This window comes from Carcharodon carcharias, chromosome 8 (assembly GCF_017639515.1).
Source record: "Carcharodon carcharias isolate sCarCar2 chromosome 8, sCarCar2.pri, whole genome shotgun sequence".
In the NCBI taxonomy this organism is placed as follows: domain Eukaryota; kingdom Metazoa; phylum Chordata; class Chondrichthyes; order Lamniformes; family Lamnidae; genus Carcharodon; species Carcharodon carcharias.
Genome location: NC_054474.1, coordinates 45,599,964 through 45,614,251, shown reverse-complemented (window position 1 = coordinate 45,614,251; position 14,288 = coordinate 45,599,964). Strand labels below are relative to the sequence as shown.

General features: G+C 42.6%; 1 protein-coding gene across 5 annotated transcripts in view; it reads left to right on the top strand.

Moving 5' to 3' along the window:
• LOC121281050 (rho GTPase-activating protein 26-like) overlaps window positions 1-14,288 on the top strand; it is a 256,436-nt gene that overhangs the window by 178,435 nt on the left and 63,713 nt on the right. For all 5 annotated transcript variants that reach the window (XM_041193653.1, XM_041193651.1, XM_041193652.1 and 2 more), the window contains exon 16: window positions 11,992-12,050. In XM_041193653.1, the coding sequence (XP_041049587.1) occupies window positions 11,992-12,050 (59 nt within the window). The remainder of the gene's footprint in view (window positions 1-11,991; window positions 12,051-14,288) is intronic.

Here is a 14,288-nt window from a genome sequence, read left to right as displayed (position 1 = left end):
AAACTCAATGGATAGGTACAAAGTTAATGTATGAACGCCTACATCAGCATTGCATGCTGTTGGGCCTGAGAATTACTTTTAAATGTTGATAGAATTTCATTGCTTTTACAGGGACTTCAACTATACTGTAGCAAACAGATGTGAAATGTTCTTGGTGGTATAAAAATTGATAACCAAATTATTTTTGTGGAGTGAGTTAGTTATGCTTTGGATATTGGTTTTCTGCACGAACAAACAAAACATTAATCTATCACTGGTAATAAGGATTGGCTAGTTAAATCTATTTAGGGTTTTAATTATTGTGTAGGAGATAGGACATTTGTAAAAGGTGCAATATTGTATTACTAACATATTTTATTTATTGCTGGAAAAAAAACATGGGGCAGAATTTTGCGGAACCCCTGACATCATCCCGCCCCATTTAAATTTTCAGGAAGGCGGGGGCAGAGCAAAATCAGCTGTGCGCCCGAACTGTCAATGGCCAATTGAGGCCATTGACAGAATCATTTAAACAATTAAAGGACCTGCCCATCCAACCTTAAGGCTGGCGGGCAGGCCAGGAGCCCCGGTGGCAAATAGAAAAAACATGAAACCTCATCCACCGGCGGGATGAGGTTTCATGCAGGGTTCTAAAAAGTTTAATAAAGTTTTACTGTAATTTATGAACATGTCCCATCTCATGTGACATTGGACAGAATTACGCCCTCGGATGGTGGGCAGGCCCCACTGGCTTGGCGGCGGGCGGACAGCTGACCTCCGCCACCGAAATGGGGCCCACCGCCATTTTGAGTGGGCAGGCCAATTAAGGCCAGCCCAGCGGTCTTCCTGTGCGGGTTGGGAGGAATTTGCCATCTGTCAAAGTGCGTTCTTTCGTGCATGTGCCCACTGGGGCTCCTGGTCTGCCCGCCAGCCTTAAGGTTGGATGGGCAGGGCCTTTAATTATCTTAATTACTCTGTCAATGGCCTTAATTGGCCATTGACAGGTTGGCGGGTAGACAGCTGATTTCGCTGTCCACCCGCCTTCCTAAAAATTTTAAGGGACTGGGATGACATCGGGGGTTCCTCCCGACGTCATCCCGCGTCATTTTCCCGTTGGCAAGCGGGTCCCGCCCCCAAATTGCCAACGGGAAAATTCTGGCCATTATCACATGAGGGGGACATGTTAGGGAATTTTTTTTTTCTATTTTTAATCTCTTTAAAAGTGTAAGCAATCTCCCTGAGGCAGCACTATGCATGCAGGAAAGAGCGCACTCTCGCTTTTGGGGAATCCCCCCCGCCTGCACAGGAAGTGTGTAGCGCTTCCCACTGGACGTCGCGCTGGGCGGGCCTTAATTGGCTCCCCCCACATAAAATGGCGGCGGGGCCCACTTCTCTGGTGGGGGTCGGCTCCCCGCCTGCCGGAGATTGGGTCGGACCTGCCCACCTGGCAGGCAGAAAATTCAGCCCATGTAGTTGAAGCTTTTCATCTAGCACTCTTCAGGATAATTTGCAAGAATACCAAATGTAAAGGGTACAACAATTTATGCTTCATGAGAAAAGAGTGCTGATTGGTTGGCAAGTGGACTCTGGTAGAGGAGATGCCATGGAGAATGCACCTGATAATTGACAGCTCGCTGCCAAACTTTGTTTAAATTCAAACCACGCAGGTTGACTCCAGTCAAGGCATTCCCCTGGGTAATGAACCAGAAAATGACTATCACCTATTTTGCTTAGTTAAAATACGCACAACGTGTGTATATGTCCTTTCTGTCTACAAAGAACAGGACTTCTAGCACGTGTAAGTGCGCCACACTACGAGCACAACTGATAATCATAAATTGGTTGTCAGCATAATTCTTGGAAGACCCAGGATTGTTTAGCAAATGTTGTCCAATCGCGGAATCACATCTAATGTTGGACACTGTATTTTGAGTTTTGCAAGCATAGGTGGTTGGGTATGTTCTAAAGAGCTTTGTACTGTGAATCCTTGCCCATCACAGTTGAAGTTTAATTTACATTTCCCATTAATTTGTATATATCACAAATTGCTGATACTATCAGGTCTTGAAGTTTTGATTTAGCATTCAACCACCCAATGAGGAAACAGCACAAAATACAGCCCCATCTGGCCTCTAGGCCTTCATAATTCACTGGACAGGCCAATGACAAGCACAAGTAGGACTGAGTTATCTGAGCTTCGGAGGTTAGGTTGCCAGGCTTGGGGATCCTATATATCCCTTGTGTTGCAGATAAGCATCTCCCTGCTGTTTGTATGCACAGAATTTGTTTGTATACAAACCATAGATATGTAATGATCCTGCTGTAGATACTAAATTACATTATAATTTCATGTGGTGCTGAAGACCATAAGAACTTACATTTAAATTGTGCCTTTTAACCAGGCCCACAAGTACAGAAGCTTGAACACTGCCTTGGTGTGAAACTATGTTGTTGTGATTAAAATAAAAAAATTAAACTAATCTTATATTTTAATCGGAAGACTGGTGTGACGGAGCAGCAGGAAGATGAGCAATTAAGTACAGAATGTTTGGTGAGTGGAATGCTTCAGTGCATTTCAGGCAGTTGTGAATCACAGGGGAAGACTCCTGCAACTTGTATGTTTTACTAAAAAAAATGATTTAATCTGTTTTGTTCAGCTGATCTAAAATTGTGATGGGACTGAGGATGTTTCAGGCTGGAAGGAGACCAATATGCTGGTATTAAATCTTGTCAATTTGCTGCTAGTCCAGTGTATACTGGGAACCCTGAAGGCTGAATTTGAATTGCCATTCTTTTCCTGCTTGTTTCTGGCTCCTGCTTCTTAGCTAAGCCAAAACTGTGCTCTGACAGATGAGTAAAAAGCAGCTCTAGATTGTAAGGTGATGACAATCTGGAATTCATCCATTGTAAGAATCATGAATCACTGAGCAATGAGTCCATCTCTATGGTGACTTACTGGCCACTGTCCATTGATTTTTTAAAAAAACTTGCTTACACTTATACCCAGCAAAATAATCTAATTCTTAACATTTCATAAAATGTGACTAGAGGATATTAACAAATAAAACGTTTTTACATCAGGATGCTTTCGAATTGGTGCAGAAACATTTTCCTTGCTGCTATTAAGTAGCAGAATAATTCACTGGTTTAAAAATAGAAATAGTACAGATGATGTCAAATTGCACTTATATGCTACTGTTATATCTTTATAAATGAAATATTAATCAGGATCAGTTCAAAACTGTATCTGGTCATTACCCATCATTGTCAAAATCTTACCAAGATTGAACAAAAGCTAGATATGTGCCAACTGAAATCCTGTTTTATGTCAGGGATTGAACGTAAGAACTAGGAGCAGAAGTAGGCAACTCAGCCCCTCGAGCCTGCCCCGCCAATCAATACGATCATGGCTGATCTCATTTCGGCCTCAACTCCAATTCCCCGCCCTCTTCCCGTAACCTTTCAACCAGTTACTAATTAAAAATCTGTCCACCTTCTCCTTAAATTTATTCAGCGTCCCAGCATCCACTGCACTCTGAGGTAGTGAATTCCACAGATTCACGACCCTTTGAGAAAAGTAATTCCTCCTCAGCTCTGATTTAAATCTGTCACCCCTTAGCCTAAAACTCTGGCCTTTCGTTCTAGAATGCCTTACAAGGGGAAACATCCGCTCCACGTCTACTTTGTCGATCCTCTTTAACATCTTATATACCTCAATTAGATCTCCTCTCATCCTTCTAAACTCTAGCGAGTATAGACAAGCCCTGCATCCCTGGAGTCAATCTAGTGAACCTCTGAACCACCTCCTATGCAACTACATACTTCCTCAAGTAAGGGGAACAAAACTGTGCACAGTACTCCAGGTGCGGTCTCACCAATGCCTTCTACAGTTGCAGCAACACTTCCCTATTTTTATACTCTATTCCTTTAACAATAAATGCCAAAATTCCATTTGCCTTCCTTATTACCTGCTGTACCTGCGTTCTAGCTTTCAGCAATTCATGCACGAGGACACCTAGATCCCTCTGCACTGAAGCATTCTGAAGTTTCTCTCCATTTAAATAATAAGTCACCTTTTTATTCTTCTGACCAAAATGGATAACCTCGCACTTATCCACATTAAACTCCATCTGCCAGATTTTGGCCCATTCACCTAACCTGTCCATATCAATTGGTAAATTTCTTATTTCTTCATTGCAACTTATTTTCCCACCTATTTTGGTGTCATCTGACGTAATTACATGGGCAGTTAATAACACATTACCAATAAATGCCAATGGAGGTAGAATGAAAAGAATCTATGGCCAAAACCACAATCTATGTTGATCATCTTCATCAGGACTACTTTGACAGAAGTAAAACAAACATCAACACTCTTGATGAGAATATGCTACTTACTGTTACTATATTAATGACCGTTCTATTATAAAGAAACACTACACAAACATTGTATAAAAATTGTGGGTTAAATTGGGAGAAATTGAACAAGTGGTGAAAAAAGAAAGCAAAAGAGGTCTGGTTATGAACAGGCCCAGCATATCTCCGAGGAATATCTTCTACAATGCACTGACGTTTGTGTGGAACAATTGCTTATTGTGCTGCTTTCCCCAGTTAAGCAGTCTAGTGGAACTACTAGAACATTAGGTCGAACATTTCAATTAACTGCTCAATTGACCTTCAGTAATAAATGTCTTTGTAGCCAGAATTTCCCAGGAACCAATTCAAAAGTTCTCCGAATCTATCCATCACTTTAACTGAAATAAAAAAGAACACCCTCAAGCTAACAATGACAAGGCACTTGGCATTGTAGCAGAGTTACTCAACCGTTGCAAGCCACCTCTTCATAATTTTTCATCTATTAAGAGATAAGAGATTGTTCCAGGAACATAGTATCTGGAGTGGGCTATTCAGTCCCTTGATCCTGTTATGCCATCTAACTAGATCATGACTGATGTTTCACTGAGCTCCATTTTATCCACCTTTCCTCCTGATCCCTTAATATCCTTGCTGAACAAAAATTGAACTAATCACCATTATGAAATGCCCTGATCTAAGCTCGTAACGTGGCTCAAATTATGTTTGTGGCATATATTGATACACAGGGACACATTCTCTGCAAAAAAAAGGATTTGTTCAAGCCTTGCGGTTTTTAAATATTTCCTGGGAGCTTGGGAAACCTGTAGTTCCCTGTTGCTTTCTCCATTGCAACTGTTATGATCCCAGCTAAGGTTACTCTTGGACAAGCATGATCCCAGAGTGGAACCCAGCTTGATAGGTCCTAACTTTTAATGTTTGTTTAGATAAATGGAGAGTGGCCCCTGAACAGAGTCACTGGAGTCAGCTAATGAATTTTTAATAAAAGAATAAAACATTTATTTAACAAGATGAACTATATTGCAATACCCATTCGTCCACAAGTGTACCTTTACAGACGTATACAGATTTGTAAGGATAATGTAAGTTACAAAAACTGTGGGCACAATATTGCCGTTGGCATGTGGGGGCGGGCCCAATATGCCAGCGCATAAAATGACATGCGGTGACCTCAGACGTGTGACCCAACGTTATCACACGTCATTTTGATATTTCGTTCAGTGGGCGCATGCCCACTAAACTGTCAACAGCCTATTAAGGCCATTAAAAAAGTAATTTAACCTATTAACAATGTTGCCCGTCCAACCTTAAGATTGGCGGGCAGGCGAAGAGCCCAAGCGACCTTCGCGTTTTTCAGGAAACCTCATCCAAGGATGGGATGAGGTTTTCTGAAGGTTTTATAAAATAATTAAATAAATTTTACAAACTGCACAAACATCTCCCAGCTAATGTGACACTGTACATGAGGGGACATGCTTAAATAAGTTTTTACTTTATTAATTAAAAAGTTTTATTGTCTATTCAATCTCCCTGACACAACTCCGAGCCTCAGGGAGATTGCTGCGCTCTTTAGCTCACATGTGTGAAAGAGCGTAGGCCCCGACTCTCCCTCCTCCCCCCTCCCGCACAGGTAGCGTTCAGCGCTACTGGCCTGCCTGCATTAACTGGTGGTGCATAGCTGCTCCCGGGCAGCGATCGGCTCTGCGCCTGCTCCCACCCAGCCTGCCCACCATAGGAAAAATACTCCCCTATCTTATACTCTAATGTTCACAGTAAGTACACAGTCATTGTAAGCCAATAGACAACCTGTGGTCAGACACAACACACTCTGAAAGCAAGTGACAGATGCCACCTCAACCAGATGCTATGGATCTCTCATCAGCTCCCCCCAGACACTTGTCACACCATGAGCCAACCAGTCTCACTGAATGTCATCTTCCACACAAGGGTTTCCAATCTCCACTCTTCAAGAACTCGCTTTGGAATCTTCTCCCAAATCGCGCTTTCTCTCAGACGCCTTCCCGAAGGGTCCACCTCTAGGGTTTTGGACTTTCCTTCTAAAGTTCCTCTCTGCTGGGTCACCAGATGCATTCAAGATATCTTCCACATGCACACACTCACCGACTCAGCTGTCGACAGTACACCACAGCTTCACGTTCCCATAGCAAAGAGTTACAGATCCTCAGTTGTCTTTTTGGACCTTCTAGCCTCTTGCAAGCTATTCTTGCTTCAAACCTGCTTTCTACAGCTTTTGTCTCTTTAAATCTGAAGCTTGAAGCCTTTCTCTCTGCCTTTCACTCTTAACTTCACCTAACAGGATCTTTTCCAGGTTCCTGTCCTTCCTTTGAATAGAAGGTCTGCTTGGGACTTTCTCCTGTTCCACTTCCCTCGATTTTTGGGGACTTTCTTCTTTGGCTTGGGACTGGCTATCTGTTCCTTTTGCTCCAGTCTCTCTCTGGCAGCTACTTTCAACCAACTTTAGCTTGGAACTGGCTATCTGTACCTTCTAGGTTGTTTCTGCTTGATAGCTGTCTTCAAAACCAACTGAACTTAAACAGCTTCCAAATCAAACTGCTGCTTCTAGCTTCTTCTGTGTGTCTGTGGGAGGGACCTGCCTCTCTGGACCCCTGTTGCTCGGCAGCAGCCCAGTTTGTCTATTCTTGTTTGTTTAGCTTAGCTGCAACAGTCATAAAACTCTCATTAGATATGCAGGCACCTTTTAAAGTGAAACTACAGCTCAACTTGACCGTATCACACAAATACAGAAATACAAATTAAACTTAAACATTAAAGCTAAAACTCATTCCTAACACACACACATACAAATATGACTTACTTAACTCTATTTCCTAACATGACGCCTCGGTCAATCAGAATCAACTTGCCAATCAATCAGCACCCTTTTCTTCTGTAGTATAAATTGTTGTGACTGTTTGAAGTTTGGCATTCTGCCATTTGTCCTGATGAGGGCAAAATGAAAAGCTTCGGCAGCATGTCCCTTTTCAGCAATATTTAAACTTTCATTTATCTTTCCTAGGTCTAAGGTAAATTACCTCATACTTCATGTAGAGTGAACCCCATCTGCCCAGCTTTTTTCACTCACTCAATCTATCAACATCCATTTGCAACTCTATCCCTTCATGTGTCATTGATGAATTTATTGAGAAGCTGAGGCCCTGTACAGATCCCTGGGGATAGCATTCATCGCATTCCATCAACGGGAGTACAGACTCTAATTGACATCATTTTGACAGTGCTGAAGAAACTGCACGTCTTTGGTGTCTGAGAGTTGTTAGATCGCCCGCACTCTTTCTAACTACCATTCATTCTTTATGTCGTAGGTTTTATGCTGTATGTTGCCCTCAGACACCTGTAGGACCACTGCGTTTCTCTTGAAGTTTCCGGTTTGCAAAACTTTGTGCTTATGCTCAATTAGGTACTGTATCACTTGGTCATTTTTGTCAAACCAGTCACAATGTTTCCTGGTAGAGAGGCCAAGGTGCTCTTTGAAGTTGCTTGTTATGGTGGACATTGGAGTCAACCAGGCACTGTGGGTACACTATAATTCCTGGTGGCAGGAAGCTGAGAGATTGGCAGTGAGGCGCTGACTGAGAAGGGCAGTCTCAGGGGGATCTTCAAGGCCTTGAATATTCAGTTGTCTTGTGGCATTGCTTCTGTTGCCTTTGTTGTTTGGGGGCCAGGCTCATGGAGATGGTAGCTTGGTGAGGCAGAGATTGGTCTAGCAGTTGTCAGTAACTGTCATGGCACGGGTGATGTGGCCATCTCTGTGGCCCCTTGCTCGAATAATGACATAGTCTTTCAGGTGCCAGTGTTTGGACCGTGGGTGTTGCCAGGAGGTCTTGTGCTTGTCTCGCTGGCATAACAGGGTGTTAGCTATATTAAGAGGAGGGTCCAATTGGAATCTGCTTTTCTCACACCTGCTTTGCCAGTCACACCCTTCCAGAGATTCATATTCTTCCCAACTTTTGACGTTGAAACCTGAGGAGGATCAGTTTGTCACCTGTTGGGACTCTGGCTAGGGATTGCTTATGGTCAGTGTACAGTCCTTCCTTGGCCTCATCTATTGTCTCATGCATGTGCTGATGACAGTGGCATGCTGATTCCTCATTAGGGTGAACCAGGCAGTAATGAGGTGCTTGTTTAACCCATTCAGGGAGTCGCTGAGGTATCAGACAAGCTATTTTTTGATGGCCAAACCTGCCCCATGGAGGCATTGTTACTCTTCTGGAAGTCCCTTCCAGAAAAAGTTGCCCAACGCCTTGCTTCTTCAGTTGGCCTCCTTCTGCACGTCATGTCTCACTTAGGGCAAAAATGTCGATGTTGAGGTGCCTGAGTTCCTGAGCTATGATGGTAGTGCGGTGCTCAGGTCTGCCACTTGTTGAGGTTATCTGTGAGGGCTGTGGCATTCCAGGTCTCAACTTCATTTTGATGAGTGGAAGATTGTGTGATTTTTTTTGTTTTTAACGTTGCACGCCAACCACCACATGGTCTTGACAGAGTGAGGCCTTGCTCCAATGGCAAAGGGGTTCCAAGATGATTGGAGGCCAGAATCTGCTGTGAAACATTAGCATGGTTTGTGCATGGTCATACGCAGGCATGTATGTGATTGCAGGGACATGAGTTACTTATGACCCAACAATTGTCCACTCCCATATCCCCCTTCGCCACTCCACACCCCCCTACCCCACACACCCCCAAACAATATCCCTTCGCCCTCTCCCAGCTTCTTGCTGCAGTAGCCTTCTACTCGCATCCAGCCAACCACTCCCCAGACTTCATACAAATTTATACATTGTACAAATGTTTGAGTGACCATTCTGATTGTGGAAACTTCTACATTTCCCTTCTGTCTGTCTGTTGGGAACAACTTTGGGATCCTCTTGAATCATCTGTATAAGATCACCTCAGTTTATTGTTCCTGAAGTGAAATGTGGATTTTGATTCAAGGGAAGCACTGTGAACATAATTTTTGTTGCAGTACAAATGTAGGAGAAGTATTCAATCATCTGACAAACCTGTGACACTGTTAGTAGAAAGGCATTGTGGTAACACCTGCCATGTTTAGTTACTAGTTGAATGTAGCAAATGGGATTGTGTTTGATTCTTTCTCCTTTTTGGTAGCATTAAATGAAGATTCCATTTGGCTGCTTCTCTGCCATGCTGAAGGCTGCAATTTGAGATCGACAGGAATTGAGACTAAAATTAAAGAAATCATTGTTCATGAGATCCTGCTTTTAAGATCACAATCTGTGCTGTCTTGGCACATAATTTAGAAGATCTCTAGAATTTCATGTATCTGAAACCAAGGACTTGGCTCAGTGGTCACACTCTTGCATCTGAGTCAGAAGGATTTGGATTAATTCCCAGCTCCAGAGACTTCAACATATTATTTACTTCAACATACACTTCAGTGCATCAATGGCACCATCAGTGCCATTTTTCTTTTAAACCAATTGGGTCCTGTCTACTGTCTCAGTTGGATGTAGAAGAACCCGCAGAGCTATTTTAACAAGTGCAGGGTGTTTTCATGGTACCATGGCCATTGTCGATCCGTCGTCAAATATCACTTAAACTGATGATCTAACTATAATCACATTGTTGTTTGAGACCTTGCCCTGTACAGATTGGGTGCCACATCTCCCAACCTTACAGTCATGTCTACATTTCAATAGAACTTCATTGCTCTAAAGTGCTTTAGACTTCTTAAGGTCATGGAAAGCACTATATAACTGCAAGTTATTTTTCTTTCCATAGCATTTTTAGTATGAAGACTGAAGTTATGTTCTAAACAGCATCTATTTATTTTATAGACCACTGTTGCTGTTTGAAGGGATAGTGCTGAAATTAACCCAGGGAATTTACATATCCTTTCATATGTCATCATTTCAGGAATGTCCGTTCCAGTTTTGGCTGTCTGAGGAAGTGATTAAGGGATGAATGTGAGCTGAAAATTAAGACCAGGGTTGAAGTTATTAGGAGCTTTATCAGGTGTCACGAGAGCAGAAAAACACGAACACCCCAGGATACAGCATGATCAAGATATCACCTTTGTTCCACTGGACAACCAGCTCAATATAAGGAAGTCTGCAGCTCTGCTTAGTCTCAGTAGTAACTAAGGACCCCAGCTAGTTTAGCACAAGTTGTCCTACAGTTGATGTGAAATTGGAATAGCTTCAGACAGGAGAACTGTTATATGCAATCACCAGCCTTTGAGCCCAAGTGGGGGCTAAATTTGGAGCCACCATTAAATTATTATTCTTAATACCTTTTATTCTTGTATTCTGAGAGTAAGGACTTGTAATAATTTGCACTGCTTTCACCTTGAACTGGTTCCATAAAGTGAAAGGGAGAATAGTTGGCGAATATGTATAATCCATCACACTGCAACATTCAGTTTTGAGCATTTGGCACTATTTTCATGAGCTTATGAATGTCACATCATTAAAAGTCTTGCCAGTTTTTAAATAACTTGTTTTATTCATCACTGAATGTGGACATTGCTGGCAGTTATTCCCTGTATTTAGTTGCCCTGAGAAGCAGGTGATGGGCTGCATTCTTGAACCATTTTAGTAGCAGTTCAATGGGTTGAATGGCCTCCTGTGCTTTTATCATTTTAAGATTCAGTGAGTTGAGTTGCTTGGTAGACCGCTTCAAAAAAACTTTGAGAATTATTCCAATTGATCTGGAGTCACACATAGGGGAGAATTTTCTCCCATCGGTTGGGTTGTGCGGGTGTGGGCGCACAGCCATTTTACGTGGGCAGGCCATTAAGGCCCATCCAGCGTGACGCACACCCGGAAGCGCTGTGCTCTCCCTGTGCTGGTGGTGGGAGGTTGCCTGAGTCAGGAGTATGATCTTTCGCTCATGTGCGTGAAAGAGCGCAGAAATCTCCTTGAGGCACCTCTGTGCCTCAGGGAGATTAGTTTTAAGTTTAAACAGTTTAATAAAGTGTTGAAAAATTTTTTATGACATATCCCCTCATGTGAAACTGTCACATGAGCTGGGACATGTGCATTAATAATAAAAAATTTTCAGAAAATTTTAAATCATTCGTGAAACCTCATTGTGTCCGTGGATGAGGTTCCATGAAAAATGCGAAGGCCGCCTGGGCTTTTCACCTGCTCACCAACCTTAAAGTTGGACAGGCAGCTCAGCTGATTACCTTAATTGCTTTTTAACATGCCTTACTAGGCCTTTGACAATTTGGCAGGCGCACAGCTGAGTCAGCTGCGCCACACCGAACTGAAAATCTAAATGATGTGCGGTGACGTCAGGACGTGCACCCAACATCACCCCGTGTCATTTTACTCCTCAGTGAGTGGGCCCCGCCCCTGCTCGCTGAGCCAAAGATTCTGCCCATGGACCAGACTAGGTAAGGATAGCAGATTTCTATCCATAAAGGACCCACTTGAGTTTTAACTTTTACTGATGCAAGCTATTTTTATTTCCTGTTCTCTTTACTGAGTTCAAATTCTCAAACTGCTATGTCCAGGCCTCTGGGTTGCTAATTTTATAACATAATCATTGTGCTACTACATCTGTTGTATATGAATCAATTGTAAAATCAAAATCTTTCTGTTCAATATTAGCTTTATGACATTTCACATTTTTGTTTAGGGTGCTTCCAGCTCCACTGATGACATTCCAATTACAACACAACTTTATCAAAGCAGCCAGTAAGTGCAGAATCTTACTCTACTAGATTAATGGAACAGCATAGAGTTAGTAAAACGGACAGTGTTAGTAGCTAGATAAACAGGAATTGTTTGTGTTTAGCACAAGAAGAATACGTAGAATGGAAACTCCTGTTGGACTATTAATTTTGCTTCTTTAAAGGATTGGGAGCAGTTTATAATTCAGCAAAGGAGGGCCAAGGGATTGATTAAGAAGGGGAAAATAGAGTACAAGAGTAAGCTTACAGGGAACATAAAAACTGGCTGTAAAAGTTTCTATAGGTATGTGAAGAGATAAGGATTGGTGAAGGCAAATGTAAGTCCCTTACAGTCAGAAACAGGGGAATTTATAATGGAGATCAAAGAAATGGCTGACCAGCTAAATACATACTTTGGTTCTGTCTTCACAACGGAGGACACTAATAACATACCAGAAATGTTGGGGAACACAGGGTTTAGTGAGAGGGAGGAACTGAAAGAAATCAGTATTAGTAGGGAAATGGTGTTGGGAAAATTGCTGGGATTGAAGGCCAATAAATCCCCAGGGCCTGATAATCTACATCCCAGAGTACTTAAGGAAGTGGCCCTAGAAATAGTGGATGCATTGGTGGTCATCTTCCAAGATTCTATAGACTCTGGAACAGTTGCTACAGATTGGAGGATAGCTAATGAAACCCCACTATTTAAAAAGGGAGGCAGAGATAAAATATGGAATTATAGACCAGTCAGCCTGATGTCAGTAGTGGGAAAAATTCTAGAGTCCATTATAAAAGATTTAATAGCTGAGCACGTGGAAAACAGTGGCAGAATCGGACAGAGTCATCTTGGATTTATGAAAGGGAAATCATGCTTGACAAATCTACTGGAATTTTTCGAGAATATAACTAGTAGAGTTGATGAGGGGGAGCCAGTGGATGTGGTTTATTTGGACTTTCAGAAGTCTTTCGACAAAGTCCCACAGAGATTGTCGTGTAAAATTAAAGCGCATGGGATTGAGAGTAGTGTAGTGTATTGAGATGGATAGAAAACTGGTTGGCAGACAGGAAACAAAGAGTAGGAATAAACAGGTCTTTTTCCGAATGGCAGGCAGTGGCTAGTGGGGTACCGCAGGGATCGGTGCTGGGACCCCAGTTATTCACAATATATATGAATGATTTAGATGAGGGAATTAAATGTAATATCTCCAAATTTGCAGATGACACAAAGCTGCGTGGGAGGGTGAGCTGTGAGGAGGATGCAGAGATGCTTCAGTGTGATTTGGACAAGCTGAGTGAGTGGGCAAATGCATGGCAGATGCAGTATAATGTGGATAAATGTGAGGTTATCCATTTTGGTATCAAAAACAGAAAGGCAGATTATTATCTGAAGGGCTATAAATTGAGCGAGGGGAATGTGCAACGAGAGAGACCCTGGGTGTCCCTGTACACCAGTTGCTGAAGCATGCAGGTGCAGCTTCAGAAGACAAATGGTATGTTGGCCTTCATAGCCAAAGGATTCAAGTACAGGAACAAGGATGTCTTGCTGCAATTGTACAGGGCCTTGGTGAGACCACACCTGGAATATTGTGTGCCGTTTTGGTCTCCTTATCTGAGGAAGGATGTACTTGCTATAGAGGGAGTGCAGCGAAGGTTTACCATACTGATTCCTGGGATGGCAGGACTGACATATGAGGAGAGATTGAGTCGATTAGGATTATATTCGATGGAGTTCAGAAGAATGATGGGGGATCTCATAGAAACCTATAAAATTCTAACAGGACTAGACAGGGTTGATGCAGGAAGGATGTTCCCGATGGTGGGAGAGTCCAGAATCAGGAGGTCACAGTCTGAGGATATGGAGTAGAGATGAGGAGAAATTTCTTCACCCAGAGAGTGGTGAGCCTGTAGAATTCGTTACCACAGAAAGTAGTTGAGACCAAAATATTGTATGTTTTCAAGAAGGAGTTAGATATAGCGCTTGGGGCGAAAGTGATCAAAGGGTATGGGGAGAAAGCGGGAACAGGCTATTGAGTTGGATGATCAGCCATGATCATAATGGATGGTGGAGCAGTCTCGAAGGGCCGAATTACCTACTTCTGCTCCTAGTTTCTATGTTTCTAAATAGGCCATCAAATTCTGCTTTGGTTATTCACCCATTACTCAGGAAGTTTAACAGACTTCACTCAATATTCTCACACTGACATGTCCAGCAGCAGGTTGAGGCTAGTGATCAGGGCTGAAAACCTTTTCCAGATTTCCCTCT